Genomic DNA, 24,616 nt, shown 5'->3' on the forward strand with positions numbered 1-24,616 from the left:
TTTGTCCGTGCTGGCCCTGCACTCCCTTAGTTCAGGGGAGAGGCTTTTGCTGCGTATGTGATGTCAGCAGAAATAAGTCATTTTCCTGAATGCAAGCTAATGGTTCTGCTGCTGTTCTGTGTGTCTTGGATCTGCAGACAGTTAACTCTTTGCTACAGGGGTGTGCAGCACAGCGTCCTACAACGTGAGGTCCTGTCCATCAATACTTCTTCTTTGTAACTGACAGCTGGAGGTGTGGCTGCATTGTAGTCATTTCACAAAGCACACATCATCTTTCCAGCAGAGCTAAAAGCATCAGCTTGAAAAGAATACAGTACATGTGTAAACTTTGTGAACCCGATGCAAGTTTCCCTCCATCCTCCTGCCGTATCTCGATGCAGAAGTTTCACGCTTCCCTTTTATCTTTAGTTTCCCGAACAAGCAGAAGTCTGCAGAACCATCTCCCACAATGACCAGCTCCTCTCTGGGCAGCAACCTCTCGGAACTGGACAGACTTCTTCTGGAGCTCAATGCTGTTCAACATAATCCCGCCAGCGGCTTCCCAGCAGGTAAGGAGCAGCGAGGCATTTGGTAAGAGTGGATAGATTGATTCTCAGAATAGTAGCCAACTTTTTGCTTCCAACAGCCTCACTGAGGGAGACCCTTCCAGCCCCTGGTGAAAGTCTCATTTAGCACAGATGGGCTCTCTTGAGCTCTGTGGTGCAGCACCCTGCTCAAAGCATGTCCAGCTTCAAGATTGGCCCTAACTTACGTTTCAAAGTTAAATTAGGTTGCTCAGGCGCTTGTGCTGTTGAGTTCTGAATACCCCAAACGATGTTTCAAAAGGTTTCTAGGAAGTTTGTTGCTTTTGACTGTGATTGACAGGTGTGTATGGACTTAGGGGTCTTAACAACTCTTTTCTGCTCCCCCTTTCTCAAGATGAAGCCAGCAGAAGCCCCTCACTGCCTGGCGTGACTGGACCTCACTATGTTGTCCCAGAGAGCAGCAGCTCTGTGGGAGGGAAGGCTGCACCCCCTACAAAAGAAAAGCCAAAGCGAAATGGTGCCCGTGGGATCGAAGATGTGCGTCCCAGCGTGGAGAGCCTGCTGGATGAGCTGGAGAGCTCTGTGCCGAGTCCAGTGTGAGTTGTGTTTTGGGGGTTGCTGCTTTGGGTGGGGTAGGACAGGCTGTCGGGGGAACAGTGTAGTGTAGGGACGGGTGCTGCAGGAGAGTGACAGACAGAAGATGGGCTTTGTCTAAAGGGCTGGAAATGAAGCAAATGCATGAAAATGCTGGTGATCTTTTATCTACTGGATGAAAAAAATACAGAAGCATCTTATCAGAGGTGGGTTGCTCAAACTCAAATTTATAGCTGATCACAAATACCCACCGTCTGACAAAATGAATGTTTGGTGGTTGTCCATTCCTTAATGGAAGGGGTGTGTGTGTGTGTGTACACACTCCTTTAAGACTCAGCAGAAAAACAGGGTCTGGGTGTGTTGTGGAAGCTGGATCTTGGGGAGGGCTGGCCAGGGTGGGCAGCGCTGCTGAAACGCATCGTGCTGTGCTTGTGTGGAGGGGCAGTGGGACTTTCAGTCTAGGAGTGTGTTCCCAGGCTTAAATACACTCTTTGGTTTTTTTTTTTTTGCTTCCCCCCTCCTTTTTTTTTTCTCCTGTTCCTTGTCAGCCCTGCAATCACTGTGAGCCAAGGGGAGGTGAGCAGCCCCCAGCGGGTCACCGCCAGTCAGCAGCAGACCCGTATATCTGCTTCTTCAGCTACACGAGAACTGGATGAGCTGATGGCATCTCTCTCCGACTTCAAGGTGCCCTATCAGGACAACTTAATGCTTCATCTTGTGCCTCCCCACCCCCACATTCTCTTGCCTATTAGCCACGTCTGCTGACCTTGTTTGGTCTCCAGAATGCCCTCCCTACCTCTCAAACCTGCTCTGAGAAACTGCCTATGGTGGTATTTGTGCTGAATGCTGCTATAAATTCTCATCATTGGCAGGGTAAGGCAGTTCTGGGGTCTGTTTTTCCTTTGGTTCTGCAGTTTGTTTGCCAAAGATAATGAGCTTGGTACAGAGTGAATTATTTTGCTGTGCTGCAACTTAACAAGAAGTAGGGGAGCATGAGATACGAGTCTGCTCACTGACACAGGCCAAGCTCTTCTGCTCTGTGGGATGACCCTCCTCTTTGGATTGTATTTTTACCCTGATGTGTTTTCCCCAGGGAGGATCTTTTAACACTAGAGCTTTTGCATTGGACAGTTGGAGACTTCAAAGGTTTCCATCTTAAAACATCTCTTATTTGCCTCAAAATGGGATTAAAGTCTGAGCTTCTTGTGGGGGCAGAGGATGGCAAATACTTTGCAGAATGTCATTTGGAAATCAAACTGTTGTATTGGAAAAGAACTGCTACTTCGGTCATGAGTAGCACATAAAAATCACATAATAGAATAAGCTCAGGATTAACTTGCCCATGGTCATCTTGATAAGTGAAGCGCTTGATATATGTCCCTGGGTAACTTGTTCTTTATTCACATAGTTATGTTATTACTATTCCAGTAGGTGATTAACTGTGGAACTTATTTTAATGAGACCTCATTTACTCATAGTCACAGCGAAATGAAAAATATTTTATCTTCTTACCTTCTACTTTCAACTGGTTTGCTTATAGCCTTACTGAATTATCTACTTGATTTTGTTCTGAGAGAGGTGGAGAAAGCAGATATCTAATATGTTCTCTTTGTCCTCATTGTTGGGTTTGCCTTTCCTACATACACAAGTCTGCTTTCTAATCCTAAGAGAGTCCCTAACTTTCTGTTTTTTCCTCATGTGGAAGATTCTGCCGGTGCTTTTTGTTACCTATTTGTGCTGAGCTCCCCTCTCCTCCTACCACAACTTTAGGTGGGGCAGCCCAAGCTGAGGGGTTTTGTGTGGAGCGGTGCACAAGACATTCAGTGACAGCTTTGCTATTTGTTCTCTCTGTGCCACCATTCACGTGAGCACTTTCGGTGTGTGCTGATGGTTTCATGGGGGTCTTCACAGCACCTGGGGTTCTGACCACGTGTGTGAGTTGGGAACCCAGCAGCGCGCACGCCTGCTCGGATGGACTGCGCTTGCAATTGCCGGAACTGAATTGTCTGCTGTTTCTGGCAGACTCATTTGGTGAGAATCTGGGAGTTACTCACTGTTTTCTCCAGACTTCCTGCAGTGTGTATTCAGTCAGTTGCAAATATTGACACACTATTGTGGCCGTTTTTTCTTCATATTGGGTTCTAGGGTGGAGTGCAGTTTATCCACAAATGTCTGTTCGATCTGGTTGAAAAACTGTGCTCTTGTGGAGCTGGAGAGCCCCCCCTGCACTGCTGGCACACTCTGCTCCTTCCCCATGTATGCAGCTGGCTGCTACGGCCTCATGTCGCTGCTGCTTTTATCAGGGCTCCGAAAACAAGCTCGGGGTGTGGTTGCTGCCACCAGCCTTTGCTCCCAGGTGAGCTCCTGGCAGCTGGGAATGACCTCGCCCAGCACAGGTTTTCCTTGTGAGGTACAAGGAGGGGACATTTCTAAGTGTGGGTGTCCAAATACTTTGCAGTGTGGGCAAAAGGCCTAAGAATCTTTGTGCAACTTCAGTAAAACCTACATGGTGGGGATGAGCTGCATTCTGTAATATTGCCTGCCTGCCTTCCTGGCTTAGTTTCTGGTTGAGCAAACTGATATGCAGCAAGACTTCAAGATTTGGGCTTTATAAACACAGCATTAGCATTTTTGTGAGGCATTGAACTCATCCATGTATAAATGTTCTTCCTGAAGCACAAAGAACATGGTTTCTGTGATCATTTTCCTTTTGTTAATATTGTCATTGGCTGTTTTTAATAGTTACTTTCCTTTTTCCTATACTCTGGGTTGCTTCATTTTCCCTTTAATCCTTGTTTGGTTTTTACCTCCTCTGTGCCAACTAGTGAGTGGTGTCAGCTTCTCTGTAAAAATGGATTTCTGGTCTGTACCAGTGCCAGGATGGGAGAGAAGTGGAGTCTTTGTAAAGGTGAAAGATGAAAGGCTGTTGTTTGAGTGCCAGAGCTGTGTGTGGCTGCAAGAAATAGGACAGAAGAACTAAGTTTGGTGTGTAACTAGTTGGAGTTGGTAGTTGATACGACTGGAAGTTGCAGTAGGTGGGGATGGGAGGAGCAGAGGCACTGATGTTTCATTCCTCTCATACCCCAGAGTAAAAGGTGCTATTACAGGCTGATACATTAACCTTTTATCATCTTTTGCCTGCTCTAATGAGTTGCTCATTCTTTTTGCTTACGGAACCCATTTGATTTTAGTTATCTGGCTCATCAGTCAGCAGGCACTGAGATTACTTAATGCACTTGTTTTTTCAGCCTCTGCCATTTCTGTGTAATACGATACCTACTCACTGCATAGCTAGATGCCTGTATTTAACTGTTCTATTACTGTTGAGTGTTTAGCCGCTGCTCTTATTTTGGAGCTAGTATGTTTTTAGTATGCTGGATATACTTACTTTTGAGTTAAATGGTAGGCTTGCCTTGGAAATGACTGAGTTAATTTTAGGAAGCCTGGAAGCTGAGTGTGAACCACAGTGTAAAACCAGGTTACTTATGCAGGTACAACCCAGCTTAGGCAAAATACAGAGGGAGAGCAATTTTAGGAAATCCCTTTGTTTTAACTACTGAATGTACTTATTTAGTCCTTTTGCTCTGCTGTGACTGGGTCTTACTGTGCTGCTCGCGGGGAGGAGCCATCTGTAATGAATTGTGGTCCCTATTGCGCTTTTCTTTCTGTGGTCCCCCCATAGCGCTGCTGTTGGCACTTCACAAAGGTGTGGGTACCAGCTCCTGACCCTTCGGGGTGGCAGCAGCTTAAGTCAGCTAAAGATGTATGCCTCTTCCATCTTCTGGCAGATTTTGTGTATGTTCTGGTTAATTTTATCCTTTTATTCCTGATAATTATCCCAGAAAGGTAAGTAAAGACTGAGATGCCATGCATGAGCTTAGGAGGTTTGATGCTCTGCTGCCTCAGAGCATGAGCATCCAGCTTCTCAGGGCTTCTGTGGAAAAAGCGACTAAGAATCAGAGCAGGTCTTTATATTAATAGCTCTTGGATTTGGAAATCCTTTGTGGATACATTTTAAAACTGGGAGTGCTCAGCATTGGTTCTAGGTTGACCTGCTGTCTGAACTTGTCCAAGCCACTGTTGTAATTTTCCCTTTTAAGAAAAAACAATAATGCCAGTTTGTTGCCCTAGAGCTCAGCCAGGAACCACTGAAAACGGGGAAAGGAGAACCCATGATCTTTTGTTTTAAATGACTCAAAGTGAAGGAGAACCATGGACTCTTTATCAGTTGCTCTTGTTAGAGTGTATTTTGGATTAAAATTAATACTGATTTTATTACAATTGAAATGTCAAGCATTTGGCCTAAGGGGAAGAGGCTAATCCAGCCACCTAAGCAATGCTTTACAGCAGCATGGAGTGACTGACAGACTCGTATAGACTCAGTGCGTGTCACGTCCAAGGTGAGATTAGTGATGCGAATAGAACAAAGCCCATGTCATCTGCTCTCACTGTGAATGCCCCGCAGCTTTGTTTTCATTGCCATGTACTCAGCCAACTGGAGCATTTTATTAGTGTATCAAGAAGAAAATGTCATGCTTTGTTCTATTCATTGATTGCTTTTTTTTAGCTCTGAAATGTAAAATTTACGTGTCTGAGTAAGTTAATGTGACCTTTACTCAGTCTTGACATTCCTGCGTTTCCCAGCAGCTGCTGCATGTCCCCATCACAGCTGCAGGTGAGCACAGGAGCTGCACAAGGGGGAGGCATAGGAAAAGGATCTCAATGGCTGTAGAACTTCATCTCCTGTAATCTCACGTGAAGATCAGCACAATGTCATACTGGTTCTGCTCTTTGATATCTCATTTTCTTCCATACTCTTCGCTTTGGATCAACATGGGTCTTTATTTGGAGGTCATGATTGCTGTAATGCTTAATTCTTTGCTTTTTTTTTCTTCTCCTTACCTATGCCTTTATCTTTTTCTCTCCTTATTCCTTCTGTCTCCTTATTGCAGACTAGTTCCACTATGTCTCTGATTTCTGAACCCTCTCTAGAACCGGTTCCCAGTTCAGCAAATGCAGACTCCAGCAACACTCCTCCCAGTTTAACAGTGCTGTCCCATCCCAGACACCCTCCTGCAAGTCACAGTGAGGACACGGCAGTGCCAACGGCTGCCCCACGTATGTCCTGTTTGCCACAAACCGTCCCTGTGCCCCCCCCACGGGTCTCTTCTGGTTCTGCCACTCGTGGGGAGCAGATGACCTCTGCCAGCTCGGTTCGGCTCAGCAGAAAGCCTGACCCTTCTAGAAACGTTTTCCAGGCTGTGCCGGCTTCCCGTGTGGAGCTCCTGTGTAGATCTGCTAATGTGGAGGCACAAAGCCTAGAGAACCATTTGGCAAAAGAGACTGAGAAGAAGCAGCAGAGAACTGACCCCAAAATCTCAAGTGTGCCAATTTCAAGCACTTTAAATGGTCAAGGGAAGGGGCAGATACCTAAAGAGCTGGATCAGCAGGGAGCATTCAGGGACAGTTCAGCCCATTCTTCCCAGAGCAGAGATGTGGAAGCAGCTTTAGAGGAGCTGTGGGCCCTGGACCTGTCTGCACATGTGCCAGAGGTGCACCCAGAGAACGACAGCGTTCTGAATCCTGTGTGTGAGCCTTCTGTTGTGGCCCTGGATCGGTGGGATGTCTTCCCAGACACTAAAAACCAGTTGGGTTTTGTAGTGGAGCAAGGACAGGAGCTGAAGGCCAAAGCAGTGCATGAAGCCAAGGTAGATGGGTGTCCTGATCTGGGCAAGGAGAGGCAGGGCAGAGACAGAACTCCTAGGAAGGCAGGTACAGTGAACAGGAACAAAGCCAGAGGAGACCAGGAAAAGGAGCAGTTCAGAAGCTCTGCAGTTGCTCCAGAATCTCCTGAAAACATTGGGAAAGCTGAATGGGATCCGCCGTGCGTCTCCAAACCACCCATTGAGAGGATTTCTGCGTCAGGCCAGGCAGGCACTGAGTGAATGTAGGAGTAGGACGAGTCGTAGCTGGGAATGTTCTGACAGCGCTCTAACATTCTGTGTGCGGTGTGAACGTGCCTGGGCTCACCCACGCTAACAGCACGCGGCTCTGAGCAATGTGACCGACAGCTGCATGTCATGGAAGTTTGAAATCCTCTGCTTTATCTTGTGACTACTTCTGCATGTCAGTCAGCAGCACGGAACATGGCAGTTTGTAGGGGCTTCCCTGTGAAATGGACTTTTTATTTCCTAAGCGGGATAAGACTCAGTCCATGGAGGCTTTTGAAAAGTTCAAAGGGCTGTTTATGCCACTGGAGGATGTTTCTGACTTGGGATGGCAGCTCCTCTGCTCTGCTCGCCTTTTTAGGTCTCATTGCTGGAGCTGTGAGTGTTCCAGCACCAGAGTACACTTTGTGCACCAGACATCTCTGACCAAGAGTCTTCTGCCTGTAAAGGGCAAATGCAGAGAGGCTGCTCTGTGTCCTTATGATGCTGAGGTTTCTGTAGTGCTCAGCGGAGTGGTCGTGCTGCAGCTCCTATCTTGGCTTCCAGCTGGTTAATCTTTCCCTTTTCTAGATAGTTATTTTTGGCCGCTGTGATTATCCTTACGGGGTTTTTCCTTGCACTGAGTCACTGTTCTGGGCTGTGCCAAGAGGAATTTTGGCATTGTGGAATAAATGTCATCACTCTTCCTGCTCACGGTTGTCACTAATGGCTTGAGTTTGTGCTGTTGCATCTTGGGGCTTGCTCTGACATTGCTCTTCTCTGCTGATACTATTACCTTTGTCATTTAGATTAAATCTTTAATCAAGAGGACAAAAGAGACTGCAAACGTGCATCCAATGTATCGTGACCTCTCTCCAAGGCGTAAACTAGGTCCTGCCATATTTCACAAGACTGACTCCCAAGATCGCTTGATTGAAGAGCTGCAGGACAGACTGGGCATCGCTCAGCAGGAGCAGGAGGAGTGGCAGAGCCAGGACGACTGGCTGACAGAGGGGGTCATCATCACTGCCAGGCCCCAGGGGGAAGAGCAGAATGGTGGACAGCAAGTAGAGAAGGTAGAAAGCAGGGACGTGTGCTGGAACGCTCCAGCATGTCCCTCTGTCCAGATAGCATTGCGTGGAGGTGCAGATTTTCCAAGTGTCCTAAGCAACAGGAAATGAAGAACTAACATTTCTACTCAGCCTTGTCTGGCATGAAAAGGGAACCAGCACGTGGGTCCTAGTCTTGATGTTTAAGAATTGGAATGGGATCCGAGGGTGCTGGTGATGGTTTCTGTTTGGCCAGTCTGCTGCTATCGCACAGCAAATGTCCACGTGGGATGATTTTTAAAACCACGCTGAGAAGCCTGTTGCAGATGCGTGCTTTGTTTTCCCCAGTACTGTCCCTGTGCAGGAAGTTCTGGGTATGAGATGACGCTCTTCCCTGAGCTGCTCAAAGCAGCACATTTTCTAATTCCCTTCTCTCTCTTGCTGCTTTTTCCTCTTAAATAAACATACTGGCAACAACCTGCCTTCCTGTTGCAGGAAGCGCTTGTTGGTTCCTCTTTACATTTATTCACCTTTCTTCTTCCTCCCTGTCTTTCTAGGTGGTTTTTCCTCCAGAATCCCCGATACCCCCGAGGAGGACGGTCTCTGTTCCAGCCTCTCCCCTGCTCCAGCCTTCCAAAGAAGCTCCAAAGCCAGTCTCTGCTAATGCTGCTCCCGCTCGCGCCTCTGGCTCTGCACCTCTCCTCCCGCTCCCACCTCAGCCTTCCCATGTGCCATCTACCCCAGCTCCTAGTCTGGTCTCCTCCTCTTCCTTCAGCTTGGCTCCCCAGCCTCTGTTCCAGTGGGAAACTTCTGATGATGATTATCATGAGCTTTCTGTGGTGGGCACCCCTCCTTCTGAAGATCCTAGGCACTCCTGTTCTCCCCAGACCTGGACCCCTGGCACCAAGACAGTTGTTTCTGTTGGCTGTCAGACTGAGGATGGCACTTTGTTCCCACAGGTGCAGGCTGTCTTCTCTCTTATGGTTTGTGTTTTTTTTTTCCAGTAGTGTTTTCCAGTCCAACAAATGCTCCCAACTTGATAGTTCAATAGCTACAATGTTCAGGTAAAGGCTGGTAGTGAGCTGCTGGATAGGAGAAGTGACATCAGCAATACCTAATCCCACCCGTGCCTGTCTAGCACTGCACAATATGTGTCTGTGCAATAACCTGACGATGTGTGCGTGGTTCCTGACGGTCACTCTGTGCAGCAGGGATGTGATTTCCCTCTGAGATGAAGAAGGTAGCTCTGAAATGTGGGCTGCAACTCCCCCTGCCACAATCTCTCTTGGAGTGGAGGGAGTAAAAGATGGCAAAATCTCAGTGTTGGAAGGAGCAAATCAGCAGTCCGTCCTGTTTGCCTGTTTAGACGGGGATCCACAGTGCAAGTGGATTCTGGAGAGGAGTAGATATGATCAAGAGCTGTGTTCTGCATCTCCTGTCAGGGAAGGGCTGTAGCTCCGGGATGGTTGGAATTCTCAGTGTATATGAGCTGCAGTGGTGTGCAGTGTTATGTGTACAGGCAGCTCTCAAGCAGTGAGCAAGAAAACACCTCTGCATCTTGCACTGTTGTACTTTCCAGGTGACCTCTGTTCCTCCCTGTGTCCGCGGTGCCAATGTGCTGGCTGCTCCTGCGCCCCCGGGCTCCCCCGAGAAGGCAGGGCCTCCTTTCTGTTTCCTCAGCATGGTGTGCTTTTCTGCTCCTTGAGTGTGCTGCACACGCTGCTGGGATCTGCTCCCAGAGCTCCCAGTGCCGTTAATGTTGATGCTGTCGTGTAGCGCCTGGTTTGCTGCTCATAGAGCTCCTGACTGAACTCGAGTGATGGCCAACCCTGTGGGTGAAGGGCAGGAATTCAAAAGGCCTTTGCATGACCAATTTATGCGGATGCTGTGCTGGGTGTCTGCTGTGAACAGCAGGTGCTGTGTGCGGGAGGTGGAAACAAACCTCTTCCAGGTGAGGACTCAGCTGTGAGCTGTCCGGGCTGGCTCACCATGCAGAAGTTGCAGTGTCAGCAGGCGGTTGTCCCTGCTCCGAGGTCAGCTGTGGGTGCAGGAGTGTGTGGTCCCTGCAGGCAAGGCTGACGTGCTCAGTTGCTACACGTTGAGTTCATCTCATCTGTTTTCTCTCCAGATGGTATTTGTCACTTGTCTGTGTGTGGCATGTGTGCCTGCCCTGCCTGGTGGCCACAAGCCCCTGGTTAGAGTGAGGGAGGATATGATTCTCTTGACATGGTCCAGCCCTTTTCCTCCTGCTGTGTGGTGTGGGAGGCCCTGGCTTTGTCCTGGGACTCTGCCCTGGCTGTTTCTAAAGGCCTGTTGTTGCTGTCCTGTGACAAGTCTCCTTGCAGTGGTTTGCTTTGGAGACATTCACTGTAACTGGTTGGCAGCAAGTCACTGCTGCGTGCTGGAGGCTTTGTTTTGGGCTCAGGATATGGGGGTGTGATGAGGATGGCTGGAAGGAGAAAAGCTGCTCGTTAGGCTCCGTTGGGAGTCATGCTGCATGCAAAGCAAGGCTGCTAAGTGTGTAAAACAGCTAAAATTATGTATAGCATGAGGGGTTTTTTAATACAGACAAGCAGAAACTGGGGTTTGTCATTGAGTAAACTAGTTGATGACAAGTGTGACCAGCTGCAGGACGGGGAACGGAGCTTCTCCTGGGGCTGGAAGGGCAGGTTCTGCCAGGGCTGCGCGGCACCTCGGCCCGTCCCTGCTCCCCTGGCTGTGCTGTGTTCACACATGTGCATTTTGTGTCTTTTCAATCTGTCCTCTTGATAAGAGAAATCATGCTCCAAACCAGTATCCCAGGGTGGGACTTCTTTGGGTCTCTAAACCTGATAGTAGCTATTTCAGTGCAAAGTCAGCTAAAATAATCTGTGTTATTTCATCACTGCAGTTTACCTGCAAAGGGGCCTTTTGTGGCCAAAGAGAATGTATACTTTGTTTTTAAGTCATGCACCTACATAAAGCTTCCCCCTCTTCTGGGAAGCCTTTCCACGGGTACCGTGGCAGTGTGAGTGTCAGAACGGCCTCTGAGAGAAGCACGCGGGTCCCTTTCCCCTCTGCCCCGTGCGTTCCCAGCAGCAGACGTGGCAGCGTTCCCTGGCAGTCCTGGCTGCCGGGGCTCGGCTGTGGGTGCGCTGCCCTCTCCGTAGGTGAACAGCGGGAGTCATCTCCTTCCTGCTCCCACTTGTTGGGCTCAGGCGTGGGACGAGAGCCGCCTGATGGGGGCAAAGGAGACTTGGCAAAAAGATAGTGGTGCAAAGGGAGGGGAAGGGAGAAGATATTCTGGCCAAGAGGAAGGTGAGGAAGAGGAGAGGGATCTCTGTCAGAGAGGAGAGAGTGACAACTGAGAGAGCGCAACAGCATAGAGCTAGCGAGAGGTCAGGGGGAAGGGTCCCTCTGGATGGCATCTCTGCTTTGTCAGAACGGGTGAGGTAAAGGGAGATTTTTTGGCAGAGGCTGAGAGCACTGTACTTGGCATCTGCTGGTGACTTCTGTAGGCGCAGTGAAGGAAAATCAAATCCTCAGTTCACAGCTCTGCTGTTATACATCCCAGGGTCTCCATGTGTGTCTGCAGAATACGTGTGTGTACTTGATCCAGGCTCTCGCCGGCTTCTGCAGAGAGTGTAGCTGTCTCCTGGCAATCCCCTGCTCGTCTCTACAGAGCAGCCACTGGCAGCAGACATTTCTCTTTTACGCGCAGCAGCACTCACCTTAAGTCTTTGTTTTCTCTTCCCTGCAGTTCATGGCACAGGGGAAAGCTGGGAGCGGCTCCCCTCCATCCACAGCCTCCAAACCTGGCAGCCAGCTGGACACCATGCTGGGAAGTCTCCAGTCTGACCTGAACAAACTGGGTGTAGCTACAGTTGCCAAAGGTGTCTGTGGAGCCTGCAAGAAGCCGATTGCTGGGCAGGTGAGTTGAAGGTGCTGGCTCGTTGCTGAATCTTGGGCTGCAGCTGGGAGTAAAGGGGAGGGCTGTTTCGTGAGGCTGAAGAGACTGGAGATGCTGGAGAAACTGAAGTACTCTATTTATCCACTGGCTAGGTACGCTGTAAGCTCCTCCAGTGACCTCTACCCTGCCCCTGAGGGACTGCCCTCTCCTGAGATGATAGGTAATTCAGTTTTCATGCTACCCCAGTCCAGGGCTCACTTAAGTAGTAGAACTTGTCATTCTCGCTGACCTCCAGCTGGTATCTTGTCATGTGGTCTAGGGGAGAGAGAGGTAGAGTTGTCCTTCATAATTTGTCTTCCCAACAGGTAGTTACAGCCATGGGGAAAACCTGGCACCCTGAGCACTTCGTCTGCACCCACTGCCAGGAGGAGATCGGATCACGGAACTTCTTCGAGCGGGATGGCCAGCCCTACTGCGAGAAGGACTATCACAACCTCTTCTCCCCTCGCTGCTACTACTGTAACGGGCCGATCCTTGATGTGAGTTCCTGGGGGGGATTAATGGCACTGGCAAGCTGCTGCAGGCTTGGCTGTTAAAAACTCCACCCGTGGGTCCTGGAAGGAAGATTTTGTTTGGGGACTTCTATTTTTCACAGAATGACAGATTATTAGGGATTGGAAGGGACCTGGAAAGCTCATCCAGTGCAATCCCCCCATGGAGCAGGAACACCCAGATGAGGTTACACAGGAAGGTGTCCAGGCGGGTTTGACTGTCTGCAGAGAAGGAGACTCCACAACCCCCCTGGGCAGCCTGTTCTAGGCTCTGCCACCCTCACCGGGAAGAAATTTCTTCTCAAATTCGAGTGGAACCTCTTGTGTTCCAGTTTGAACCCATTACCCCTTGTCCTACCGTTGGCTTCCTTTGCCTTGACTCTGAAAGGGAAACAACTTGGCCCAAATTCTTACACCAGTGAGAGGGGATAGTCCCTCTTACCTTCACTGAAGTTCCTTCAGAACCTCACGTTGCTCTGTCATTCCAGTAATGATTCCTCAGCTTTTGTCTGTGGGTAGCCTGTAGTAACAGGCACCAGAGCTACTCCTGAGAGCTGGAAGGGGCCCTGTGTAAGGGAGGAAGCATTGTGTAAGGTCCTTTTAGAGTAAAAAAAAAGCCAACAGTGTACAGTGGGGAAAGCCTGAACGAGTCAGAGACAGGGAGAATTGACTCAGCTCTCTAAAGGACAGTTTGTTTTAACACATGCTCTTGTCAGCACCAGCTTTAGTGTGTTCTTCCCCCCATCCAACGCCCCCTTACTCACCTCCAAGCTGAAGCCAGCATTTACATGACTTCCACTTTGTGTTTTCTTCTGAACAGAAAGTGGTGACGGCTTTGGACAGGACATGGCACCCTGAACACTTTTTCTGTGCCCAGTGTGGAGCTTTCTTCGGACCCGAAGGTATTGCTGGTTTATGGAGCCTTCTCCCTGAACTGCAGACAAGCGTGTAGGGCAGAGCTGCTGTTGGGTGCAGCCTGAGGGGTGACAGGGAACTGCTGAAGATGGAAATTCCAAGGGATACAGCTGCTTATGGGGGGAGGATGTGGCAGGAATCTTCCTTTCTCCCCGGAGAGGAAGAGCGTGTGTGCGTGGGGCAGGAAGGGCAGCGGAATGAGGAGCAGCTGCCTGCTGTGTCTGTGTGTCAGCAGAGGGAAGGCTGATCCTACCCACCCTGGTTACCCTGCAGAATGTGGCTGATCATAGGTAAAGATCAGGAGCTGATGCTCTTTGTCTCTCTTCTCCCTTGGCAGGATTTCATGAGAAGGACGGCAAAGCCTACTGCCGCAAGGACTACTTTGACATGTTTGCTCCCAAGTGTGGAGGCTGTGCCCGGGCTATCCTGGAAAACTACATTTCTGCCTTGAACACCTTGTGGCACCCTGAGTGCTTTGTCTGTCGGGTAAGAAACCCAAGGTCCTTTGTGGCTGCCATATGACCCCTCTCGTTTCTACCCCGCAGGCATCCGGTCCCTTATGGGGAAAAGGCATCTCTGGGGTAGCGAAGGGCAGCCAGCCCCACGAGATAAAAACATGTCAGCAACCAAACACCTTCTTGTTCCTCTGCCTGTTTACATTAAACATTCTAGCTGCTTTGCTCTTTCTGTTCCCAGCTGCAGTTATGGGCTTCTGCAGCAGCTCACAGATAAAGAGAGACATTTTCTGTGACCTTTAAATAATTATAAGCTAAGCTTCTCTCTAAGCACTTGCCTCAGCAATCAGATTTTGAGGATCTTCCTCCCATGCTCCATCCGACAATGTAAACTAATGAGACTGACCTTGTTCAGACAAACATGCAAGTCAGTGAAATAGTGGCAGTCTCCTTACAACAGGCATAATAAACAGGAATACTGCAGATTAAATGCTTGGCACTTTTTCAGAGAGCATTGCAAATATTAACTCTTACAGGCCCCAAGAGATAAGCAAAATCAGCCAGTGTTTCCCAGAATGGGAAAGAAAAGCAGAGACCAGAACAAGCAGCAGAACCACAAGCTGCTGTTTCCTGGTGCGATGCTCAGAGCAGACTGTCACTGTCACTGTGCTGTTGGGACTGTCGGTGGCTCCTGCAGTGGTGTGCAGGGAGCGGAGCCCAAAGATGCCAGTCCTGGCTGTGCGGGGCTGGGGAGGGCTGTGCCTTTTGTGCAGAGACTGAGACTCCTCTCAGTGGTTCTGCTTTCTTTTCCCCTGCGGCCATAGTGTGAGTATTAGTGGGGGCAGCAGTGATGTCTTCCAGGACATGAGATGGGATTCTCTTCCTGTTTTTGCTAAAGCAGAGCAGACTTTTCAGCTGTCCCGTTAACTGTGGGAGCAGACTGTTTCTTGAACTAATTGTCAGCATTAGAAAAGTCTTGGACTTGCTGCAGGCAAACTGTGTTCTTTGCAGTATTGAGAGTTTTTAGCTGTCTGTGGCTCTGCATGCTGTTTGCTGGGCACCTGTCAGGGTCCAGCTCTGTGTGATGTTGTGTGTCCTCCCTAGAGAACAGGATAGTGTTGGGCCTGAGCAAAACCAAGATTCTGGAAATCTGGCTTCTCTGGGCCTTGCTGCTGATATGTTCCATTAATTTGGCCATATCCTCAACTGTCCCACACACCCTGCTGCCTCAGTTTTGCACTCGTACAAGGAGGGGGGTCTTCCCAGTCTTGCGGGGAAGGTGGGTGCTTGTGTTGCAGGTTCTGAAGTGCCCAGTGTGGAGCTGTGTGACACTGAGCGGGGTTAGGAGCTCTGGCCGCTAATAAGGACATAGCTGGTGTATCCCCTTCTTCTCTGTTCAAAGTCATTACCTGTAGAACAGTTTTTCCATGTAGCCGTGTGTGTACCTGGTGGAGATGTTTCAGGATGGACAATCCTGCAGAAAGCGAACCTGTGTAATGCCAGCTGTTCCGGAGAGATCACTTGTGAAGATTAATTGTGCCTCATTTTCTCAGCCAGAATCAGCCTCGCGTTCATCCGAATTCTTCTGTGTGAAAGTATGAAAGGTTGTGTTGGTCCCTGCTTCTGCCTCGTGTTCTGGGGAAGCTGGAGTGAGATTAGAGGAAAAAGGAAAAGAAAAAAACCAAGGGAAAGGTGCTGCAGTGTTTCCCATCTCAGGGGAAGGAGTGTTCTCCTTTCTCTGGACTGGGCACACATGGTAACTCATCTGTTGTATTTTTTTTGTAGAAGTGAAACCAGCTGGGGGAAGGGGCATCGTTAATTCCCTTGCTTGTGGCTTGTATCTATCCATCAGCCTTTCCTTGGAAACGCTTCTTGATGGACAGAATTTGGCTTTTTGGATAACAGGGCAGTGCTGAAAGGCAGCAGTTCCCCTGCTCAGAGCACAGCCAGGTTGTGCCGTAGCGCAGAGAGGAGGCTCGTGGAGCTGCCCGCAGCCCCAGCTTGTGATACAACCCACCCCCTTCTGCTTTATCCCTCTGCAGGAATGTTTCACGCCATTCGTCAACGGCAGCTTCTTTGAGCATGACGGGCAGCCCTACTGCGAGGTGCATTACCACGAGCGCCGCGGCTCGCTCTGCTCGGGGTGCCAGAAGCCGATCACGGGACGCTGCATCACTGCTATGGGCAAGAAATTTCACCCCGAACACTTTGTCTGTGCCTTCTGCCTCAAGCAGCTCAACAAAGGAACCTTCAAAGAACAGAACGACAAGCCTTACTGCCAGAACTGCTTTCTCAAGCTCTTCTGTTAGAGGCATCATAGATGGGCGCTAAGCATCTTTCTGCCACCCCCTTGGCAGTTCTGTCTCTCTGAACGTTACTGCGATTTAGGAACCTTACCAGGCAGGGGAGGAGGATGGGCGGGAGCGGGGTGGGAGCGCTTTCTGCTGCTGCGGAGAGGCAGTAGATCCAGAGATGACACGGACCATTAAACTGGAAATGCCCTTGCTGTGTCTCAGTAGAGAGAGACCGAGTCCCCTTGTTGCGGTGCGTGTGTCTGTGCGTGTGACCGACAGCTGAGTCTGGCTGGGGGGCTGCCGCAGGGAGGTTTTACCCAGCCCCTCCTGGCAGAAGGACTCTTTGCCAGCAGGTTTTTCAGCTCTCAGAGCACATCGTGACACTTGCAGACAACACAGCCCTCTGCTCTGACACCTCTTTCTCAGGCTTTTGCCTGCGTGCCTGCCCTCTGAGCAGCAGCACAGCGAGGGCACCCGGTGACCTCGGTGCCACCCTGGCTCGGGTCACCAGAGCCACAGGGCGTGTGTGACTTAGATCAGAGCGTCAGCGCAGGCAGCCGGGACCCTGCAAGGGTCTCTCCAGTTCCATTACACTGTAAGGAGATGATACCACTTAATTTTTTTTCTTTTAAAGAGGAATCAAGATGTTACTGTGTGGGGTGTGTTTATTTTTTTTTCCCTAGTTTGTTAGTCCCTGCCTTTCCTCAGCACCCTGGAGCAGGAGGTGCAGTGAGCCCTGTCCATCCCTCAGCACCGACGGGCGCTCCTGGGGGGACGTTCTGTGCCAGGCACCCCCGTCAGCACCCAGCGTCTGCTCCCGGGAGAGAGCAGGAGGGTCCAGCCCTTCTCTGAAAGCAGGTGCAGAGAGGTTTGAGCACAGCCTCGTTCATCCTCCCCTGTCCTGAGCGAGTGTGACCTGTGTGCTAATCTGGCCTGAAACTGTCACAAGCGCAGGGACAAGCGGAGGGGTTTAAGAAGCCAGGAAAAAAAAAACATCCAAACTCTGCATCGTTTCTTCTTCCTCTCTTTGTTAATGACACCTGTCAGCCCCTGGGTATTTCCTTTTTCTGTGCTCTTGTTAAACACGTTCTACTGAGAGATGCTAGAGCAATAACCTTTTATATCGACTGTTACTGGTATAACAAGTCCCTTGGGTCAGGTGTGTGTGACACACTTGGAGTTTTACTATCAAAGTGAATACTGTATCCTGTCTTTGATAAGAACTGTAGATTTCTACACTGATTTTGAATTAATATCTAATTTACTTTTAATCCTCTTACACAGAAATTGGTTTTGAAGTGATTTTAAGAAAGCAACTTTTATATCAAGCTGTGCTGTTCCCAGCAGTCTGCCAGTTGTGCTGGTTTACTGCATCTGTAACCTCAACGCTTTATTAAGCCTAACTAGCATTCAGTATTTTCTTTTTATTGCGGGTTGGGAGGGGCTGGAATCTATGGGGGGGGGGAATGTGACTTTTTTTTCCTTAGCACAGGCAGGTGAACTGTGAATAGCTTTTTTTTTTGGTTTTTTTTTTTTCCCCTCCTCTGGGTCACCCAAAGGTGTGTTGTTTGGTTTTTATTGTAAACTGCTGTATTTGAATCACCTGCCATTCTCCCAAAGTGCAGCTTCCAGGATGTTATAGAGAGTCTTGATATGATGCTGTTGGGGGGAAGAGCCCTCGGTTTCTCCTCTTCAGCACCTGAAACCAGAGCAGGGCTCGCTGGGGAAGGAGATGCTTCGCTCCTGTGGAAGAAAGGTCTTGTGACTAAGGAGAGGAAATTGGGAGAGACAGACTCTGCTCCTGACTAGCTGTGTAACTTTGGGCCAGTCACTAAAACCTTACCGTGCCTCAGTTTCCCCATCTGTAAAATGGGGGCAGTTTAGCTTGGATTTGTGAGGTTATTGTGAGGCTTAGTTAACATTCACTAAAGCATTTTTAGGTCTCTGGCTGGAGTGTGCTGTGGAAGGTGAAATACGATGTTGAAATACCCGACGGCGTTCTGTGGTCACAGCCGAGGCAGCGCGGGTGTTGGGAATCCCTTCTCCAGAGCGCTGCAGCAATATCAACGTCTGGGTCGGCTTTTCAGCTCGGCAGGTGCTTTAGGGGCCCGGGGGCAGCTGTGTCAGAAACCAGCCTGACATTAGGCTGGGACCTGCGGGTTACTGTCCCGCCTAACCTTGCCGCGGTGCTTCGCTGCCCTGCTCGGGTCACCAAAACTCTGTCACCGGTTTCCCCGTACAAATGAACCTCAGTTTGTGGTTGTGAAACCGGAGGGAGCTGTGGAAGCTCTAGAGCCGCGTCAGCTGGGCTGAGTGTGGCTCCTGGGGAGTTTGTGAGGCAAGAAAAACCTCCAATGCATCTTTTCACCTTTGGAATCGATTTGACTTAAAACAGACATTCCTAGGTCACGCGTGTTTAATGTTGCTGAAAAGTTCAACTTTCAGCCCAGCTAAGAGGACAAAAGCTGCAGCACGTCGGGAATGCTGGAGACGAGTGAGAAGATGCTTCTGGTTGTGTGACACCTGCAGACTGTGTAATCCTGTGCCTCAGTTTCCCTGTCCGGGGAGTCTTTAACCTACCTCACTGCGAGTTGAGGCTTAAGTGACGCTGGAGCCCCTGGGTGCTGCGGGTGCCCGAGGGGGAACTGGGCTCCTGTTAGTGCTCCATGGAGCTGGTGAGACACCGACCTCCTGAGCGAGACGTTGAGCGGGTCCTGGACGTGGTTTCTGACGCGCTGGGCTGCTGCTCTGCCAAATCACGACTGCTGGTGGCTGCTGCCACTCTGAACATCCAAAATGCCTGTTATTTGATTTCGGATGCAGTTTTGGGGCACTGGGGTGGTGTGGGGGATGGAGGGGGATGGGGCTGGGGATGGTGCTGGGGGGGTGCTGTGGCAGCTGCAACGGGGCGGGTTCGGTCTTTAGAGCCCCCCCAGAGCAAGCGCTGCCCTTGGGGATGGTGTTTCACAGCACGTGTGGGCTGGGGATGCTGGGTCGCCAGTTATTTGGTATATTTCTCCCTTGTAAACTTCTAACTCTGCTTTTTTTTTTCATTTAAAATTCTTGCAGTTACGCTAATAAAATTTTTACCGTTAATTCTCACGTGTGTGTTTGCGGTTGTTTGTAGCCCTTCAGCTTGTGAGGAACCAGAACTAAAGGGGGGTCCCCCTCGGGGGTGGGGGTTGTGACTCGAGGTCAGAGCGCGCAGTGCGCTCCTCCGGCCGCCAGAGGGCGCTGTCGCGGGGCCTTCTGAACAGCCGGCGCCTTCCGCTGCTGTAAGCGACAGGCGCGCCGCCCAATGAAAGAGCGGCCTGCCCTGATTGACACGTGGAAGGCAGCCAATGAGGTTGAGCTGAGGGTGCTCTGTGGCTCGCTGCCATTGAGCGTGAGCTGCGGTATAAAAGGCGGTGGGCCCGCCCTCCGGCCTTTCTTTCCCGGAGCCCTCGTGGAGGTGGGTGCGCGGCGCGGCGGCTCCCGCGGGCCGGGGCGGGCCGGGGCGGCCGAGCCGGGCTGGGGGCGCACCCGGGGCGCACCCGGGGGCTGGGCCGCGGCCGGGGAGCGCGGAGCCCCGGGGCGGAGGCGGGGGTAGGGAAGGGAATGGTGCGGCCCCGCCTGAGCTGCGGTTCTCCTTGGCAGGTCCCAGCTCGTCTTTAAACCCACCGGGCGATCCTTGGAGCACCGCCGCGATGCCCAGGGAAGACAGGGCTACCTGGAAATCCAACTACTTCTTGAAAATCATCGTGAGTGTCGGCGGAGGCCTGGCCCTGCTGGGCCGCTGTGCCCCGTGCGCTTGGGGCGATCCCGGCCCGCAGGGAGTGGCCGGGAACCGCGCGGGCGTGTGAGCGGGGGGTTAAACAAGAGCTGGGTGCCAGAGCTTGTCGTGAGCAGCGGTTACATGGCAATACAAAGACATCACCACAGTCCAGATCAGGCTGTTTTAAAGGCTCCTGTGAGAAGTCTTGGTGGCAGTTCCAGAAATAACTCGTCTGAGGGCATAACTCAATGAAGGGTTCAGCCCTTGAGCTGAGCATTCTCACGCTTCTGACAGATTTTACATTTTGACATGTTAAGGTTTTAATGCTGCTCTGGTCTAGATATCTTTGTATAGTTAAAGTGTTTTTCTTGCTATAGCAACTCCTGGATGATTACCCAAAATGTTTCATTGTGGGAGCAGACAATGTGGGATCCAAGCAGATGCAGCAGATCCGTATGTCCCTGCGTGGGAAGGCCGTTGTGCTGATGGGGAAGAATACGATGATGCGCAAAGCTATTCGTGGTCATCTGGAGAATAACCCTGCCTTAGAAAAGTGGGTAACGCTCTCTGAATGTACTCCTGGGTCCTCAGGGAGGAGGAGACGTTGTCTGAGAAGCGGAATTGAGGGATTGTCTTTCCTTCAGGCTGCTGCCTCATATCCGTGGGAATGTGGGTTTTGTGTTCACCAAGGAGGATCTGACCGAGATCCGCGACATGCTGCTGGCTAACAAGGTAGGGGAGATCAGCCCTCGCCGTGTCTCTGGGCCTGATACGGAATTAAAAGTCAAACTGAAACTGCGTGGGGGATACCTGATTATCAGGAGTCTTCAAGGGTTGGGAGCTGGGCCCCTGCAGCTTTAGACAAATGGCTCAGGTTCAGCTTCTGTGTCACTTGTGTGTGCCTGAGTGACATCCATCCTGGAGGAACGAACGCTTCGGGAGGGAGCTGCTGCCATCCTATGGGACCTGGTAGGCAAACATTTCCTCAGGTGGTCCTTTCTCTTTCTCCAGGTGCCAGCAGCTGCCCGTGCCGGCGCTATTGCTCCCTGTGACGTGACGGTGCCGGCACAGAACACCGGTCTCGGCCCGGAGAAGACCTCCTTTTTCCAGGCCTTGGGCATCACCACGAAGATTTCCAGAGGGACCATTGAAATTCTGGTTAGTGAGCAGCGTGCTGCTGGTGGTGAAGCTCTTCCTTGGGTGGAGGGTCCTGGTTGTGGTGGTTGGCAGAGCTGTAAAGCGCTGTTTGTGCTGAAATACTGTGTCATCGTCTGGCTGCTGCACTTGGGGAACTTGGAGGAGGATGTCTGGCTTGGCTGCACTGCAGTGTGGGGAGATTTAAGTTCTCCATGCGATCTCAGCTGCATGGTTAAGCTCTGCTGGAAGAACTTCCGGCTGAAATGTACCTGCTTGCAGGATCTGGGGCTTTCTCAGCTTCTGGAGCTGAACTTGGAGCCTGTTGTGCTCATTTGTTCCTTCAGTTCCATCTCTTGCCCTTGGAAATGGGTGTTTGTGTCCTGTTGCATTGACGTGCCTGAATTTCTTTGCGCATATTCACTCCTTTTCCTCATTTCCTCAGAGCGATGTGCAGCTCATCAAGACTGGAGACAAAGTGGGTGCCAGTGAAGCCACCCTGCTGAACATGCTGAACATCTCCCCCTTCTCTTTCGGGCTGGTGATCCAGCAGGTCTTTGACAATGGCAGCATTTACAATCCTGAAGTGCTGGACATCACCGAGGAGACCTTGCACAAGCGCTTCCTGGAGGTGGGTGCCACAGCCGGGTCCGCTCTGCTCCACCTCACTTTGCCTCGCTGCTGCGGCAGCCACCACTGCCTCTGGATGAACAATCTCCTCTGGTATTTTCTGCGAGGTCTTGCAGAGCCAGGACTGTCTGTCAGGAAGCACCTTCTGTGGGCTTTTTCATCTGAAGCTACCTCAAAAAGCATTTGAGGCCATTTTAATCCTTGTCTGATTTCTCTGGAGCTGCATTGTGTGTATGCACACCGTCCCTCGTTACTTTGGCAGTGTAGAAATGTGCCATGGTCTGCTGTGGTTTTCCAGGTGATTTCTCAGACACAGAAAACACGAGTCTCTCTCCTCACAGGGTGTTCGTAACGTCGCCAGCGTCTGTCTGCAAATCGGGTACCCGACCATCGCTTCTGTGCCCCACTCCATCATCAACGGGTACAAGCGGGTCCTGGCTGTGGCGGTGGAGACCGACTACACCTTCCCGCTGGCTGAGAAGGTAACGGCCGAGCGCTGTGCGGCCGGGGGGCGAGAAACACAGCCAAGCGCTTCGACAGGAACACCTCGCGTGGCACCTGGCTTGAAAGGGCTCACACCCGCCTGTGTGCGAGGGGCCTGTCCTGAAAAGGGGCTTTTGCTTCCATATGTTGTGACAAATGGCAGAAGAAACCTGAATGAGCTGGCGTTCCTTCCTCCCGGGGGTTGTCGCACTTGGGTGTAGCTGAAATGAGTTTGGTTCTTCACAGGGAGCACTGATCAGCGCGTCTGTTTGGGCTCTGGCAGGCTGCGGCATTGCCTCTGTGATTGTAAAGGTTCGGTCCTTTAAAATGTTTGTTTGCTTTGGTTTTGCATTTATTTTTTCCCGTTTTGCAGGTGAAGGCCTTCCTGGCAGACCCCTCTGCGTTCGTGGTGGCCGCCCCTGCGGTGGCCGAGGCGGCTGCGCCTGCTGCTGCTGCCGCCGCTCCAGCCAAAGAGGCGCCGAAGGAGGAGTCGGAGGAGTCTGACGAGGACATGGGCTTCGGCCTCTTCGACTAAGGACAGCTGCCCTGTCTGTGTCAGAGCTGGTCCAGCCGGAGAAATAAAAAGCTATTTTACACGTTCATGTGTGGTCTGCAGGTCACCGGGGGCTGGGCCAAGTGCGATCCGCGGGCTGCGGGGCTGCGGGGGCTGCTGCTGCTTCCTCGGGACAGCTGCTCTGTGCCGGCTGCCTCCCTGCGGGGCCGGGCGGCCGCTGCGGCCCGGGCGGGGCCGGGGGAGCCGGTTCCGGGCGGGGCTTGGGGCTGCCGGGACGGACGAGGCCGCGGCGCCGTCGCCATGGAGACGGGCTCGCCCCGGCCGGCTCCGCGCGCGGCCCGCACCGGAAGTCGCTACCGCTTCCGGGGTCGCAGGCGGCGCCATGGCGGCCGACACGCAGGTGAGTGCGGGACGCGGTCCGGCCGGTAATGGCGGCGGGGGCGGGAGCTCCGTCCGGGCCGCGCCTGTCCCGCTCCGCTGCGCTCCCTGGGCCCGGCTGCGGGGCTGGCCCGGCCACCGCGCGCGGCCGGGGACGTGGCAGCCGGCCCGGGGCGGGAAGGCCGCGCCGGCGCTGCCCGCGGGAGCCGCCCGCAGGAGAGCGCGCCCGGCGCGGGGAGGGGACCGGCCGCCCGCTGCCCAGCGCCGGGCCGGGGGCCGCGCTGAGCCGCCGCTCCCGAGCGGCTGCCGAGGGGAAAGGGCCGGTGGCTGCCGGGTCCCGTCCGCTCCCGAGTGAGGTCCCGGTGTCCGGCCGGCACGGGCGGTGTCCGCGGCCCCGCTGCGTCCCGCGTGCGCCCGGCGGCGGGGAGTCCCGGGGCTCCCGCTCGGCACGGGGCAGCCCCGGCGTTGTCCGGCCCGGGTGTCGCCGCCCCGGGCTGCGGGGCGCGGCGGTGCCACCTCAGGGACTTTTCCCCGGTGCGTTGCGTGTTCCCAAGCCAGCCCCAGCCCTCCGGGACCGGGTTCTTACTGGTACCGGTACCGCGTTTGTTTGCAGCACCGTCACTTGTGTTCTAACTTTTTATCGTGTATATTTATATCCTAATAAAAAGTGGTTGGAGCCTGTCCCAGTGGCTCCTCTGTGGAGACTCGTAGTTTGTGCCATTTGTGTAAGTCCCAAAGCTGCCGGCAAGTCCTGTATTGTTATGCATGATTAGATTTTTAATTTCTAAAGTCTTGGCATAATTTTAATGTGTTTTTCTTGTTTGTGCATCTCCCTGCTTGTGATTAAGCAGCGTGAGTAAGTGCAGCATGGTCTGAGTTTGCATATGATGAACTTGCCTAATTGAAAGGTTTGAAGGAAGACGAGCTCTTTGGTGGCGGCCGGTTCTGTGGGTGCAGTCGGTAACGACCTCGCTCATCCTCGCCAGGTCGGCCTCAACCCCCCAGAGTCGCAGCCCCGCTCAGGGAGAGCTCGGGGTGCCAGGTGGTCACCGGGTCGGGAGGCTGTGAACGGTCTCTCTCAGTCCCAGGAGCTGCTGTGCAGGATTTACCCTCCCTGCGTCTCAGCAAAAAACCTGACAGAGCAGCTTGAGATCGGAGGCAATTGCCGCGTTTCCTGTGCTTGGAAAAAGTCCCGTTGTGGCAAAACTGGTGGAGTTTTGCCTGAAGAAGGAAGGAACAGTTTTGATGAGTTACTAAACGCATGTTTATTTGCTGCCCGTCCTAAAGATGGTCAAGATTATTACGATAGAAAGTTGCTCAGTTTAAGAGCTGCATTTTAAAAGCCTTTCCTGGAGAGCTGTGGTTTGTGTAATGTGAATGCAGAAAACCCGTACGCGTAGACCTGGCTGAGCCTGGTTCAGCACACGTGGACCTTTTGTCTGGCACCTCTCGCAAAACCTGGAGGTGATGGAAATGGTTTCAGTAGTTCAAGAGGCAAGTCACTGACAGCTTAAACTTTTCAGTC

At 51.8% G+C, this 24,616-nt stretch overlaps 3 protein-coding genes across 8 annotated transcripts in view; all 3 read left to right on the plus strand.

Annotated features, from left to right (window-relative positions):
* PXN (paxillin) overlaps positions 1-17,477 on the plus strand; it is a 48,678-nt gene extending 31,201 nt beyond the window's left edge. For 3 of the 6 annotated variants that reach the window (XM_082066217.1, XM_082066218.1, XM_082066219.1), the window contains exons 4-15: positions 409-548; positions 919-1,120; positions 1,667-1,802; positions 6,071-7,048; positions 7,855-8,121; positions 8,652-9,053; positions 9,674-9,748; positions 11,834-12,004; positions 12,349-12,522; positions 13,355-13,436; positions 13,787-13,935; positions 15,947-17,477. In XM_082066217.1, coding sequence (XP_081922343.1) covers positions 409-548; positions 919-1,120; positions 1,667-1,802; positions 6,071-7,048; positions 7,855-8,121; positions 8,652-9,053; positions 9,674-9,748; positions 11,834-12,004; positions 12,349-12,522; positions 13,355-13,436; positions 13,787-13,935; positions 15,947-16,213 — 3,043 coding nt within the window. In that variant the 3' untranslated portion in view covers positions 16,214-17,477. Of the gene's footprint in view, positions 1-408; positions 549-918; positions 1,121-1,666; positions 1,803-6,070; positions 7,049-7,854; positions 8,122-8,651; positions 9,054-9,673; positions 9,749-11,833; positions 12,005-12,135; positions 12,204-12,348; positions 12,523-13,354; positions 13,437-13,786; positions 13,936-15,946 lie in introns of those variants that run through there. The other 3 variants (XM_082066220.1, XM_082066221.1, XM_082066222.1) reach the window with 3 other exon arrangements.
* A 2,128-nt stretch (positions 17,478-19,605) lies between these two features.
* On the plus strand, positions 19,606-22,799 carry RPLP0 (ribosomal protein lateral stalk subunit P0). Its single transcript, XM_082066058.1, has 8 exons — positions 19,606-19,649; positions 19,835-19,938; positions 20,330-20,505; positions 20,597-20,684; positions 20,964-21,110; positions 21,532-21,717; positions 22,058-22,198; positions 22,573-22,799. Exons 2-8 carry the CDS (start codon positions 19,885-19,887, stop codon positions 22,732-22,734), a joined length of 954 nt encoding a protein of 317 aa, XP_081922184.1. The 5' UTR covers positions 19,606-19,649; positions 19,835-19,884; the 3' UTR covers positions 22,735-22,799.
* Positions 22,800-23,090: 291 nt separating this feature from the next.
* GCN1 (GCN1 activator of EIF2AK4) overlaps positions 23,091-24,616 on the plus strand; it is a 41,902-nt gene continuing 40,376 nt past the window's right edge. The window contains exon 1 of the mRNA XM_082065901.1: positions 23,091-23,113. Coding sequence (XP_081922027.1) covers positions 23,096-23,113 — 18 coding nt within the window. The 5' untranslated portion in view covers positions 23,091-23,095. The remainder of the gene's footprint in view (positions 23,114-24,616) is intronic.

The sequence above is a fragment of the Streptopelia decaocto genome (assembly GCF_964273445.1).
Source record: "Streptopelia decaocto genome assembly, chromosome: 15".
In the NCBI taxonomy this organism is placed as follows: Eukaryota; Metazoa; Chordata; class Aves; order Columbiformes; family Columbidae; genus Streptopelia; species Streptopelia decaocto.

Coding starts and splice junctions, on each gene's coding strand:
- RPLP0 (XM_082066058.1), top strand. CDS start 19,885: ATGCCCAGGGAAGACAGGGCTACCTGGAAATCCAACTACTTCTTGAAA. Junction 20,685..20,963: donor ACATGCTGCTGGCTAACAAG/GTAGGGGAGATC, acceptor CTCTTTCTCCAG/GTGCCAGCAGCTGCCCGTGC. Junction 21,111..21,531: donor GAGGGACCATTGAAATTCTG/GTTAGTGAGCAG, acceptor TCATTTCCTCAG/AGCGATGTGCAGCTCATCAA.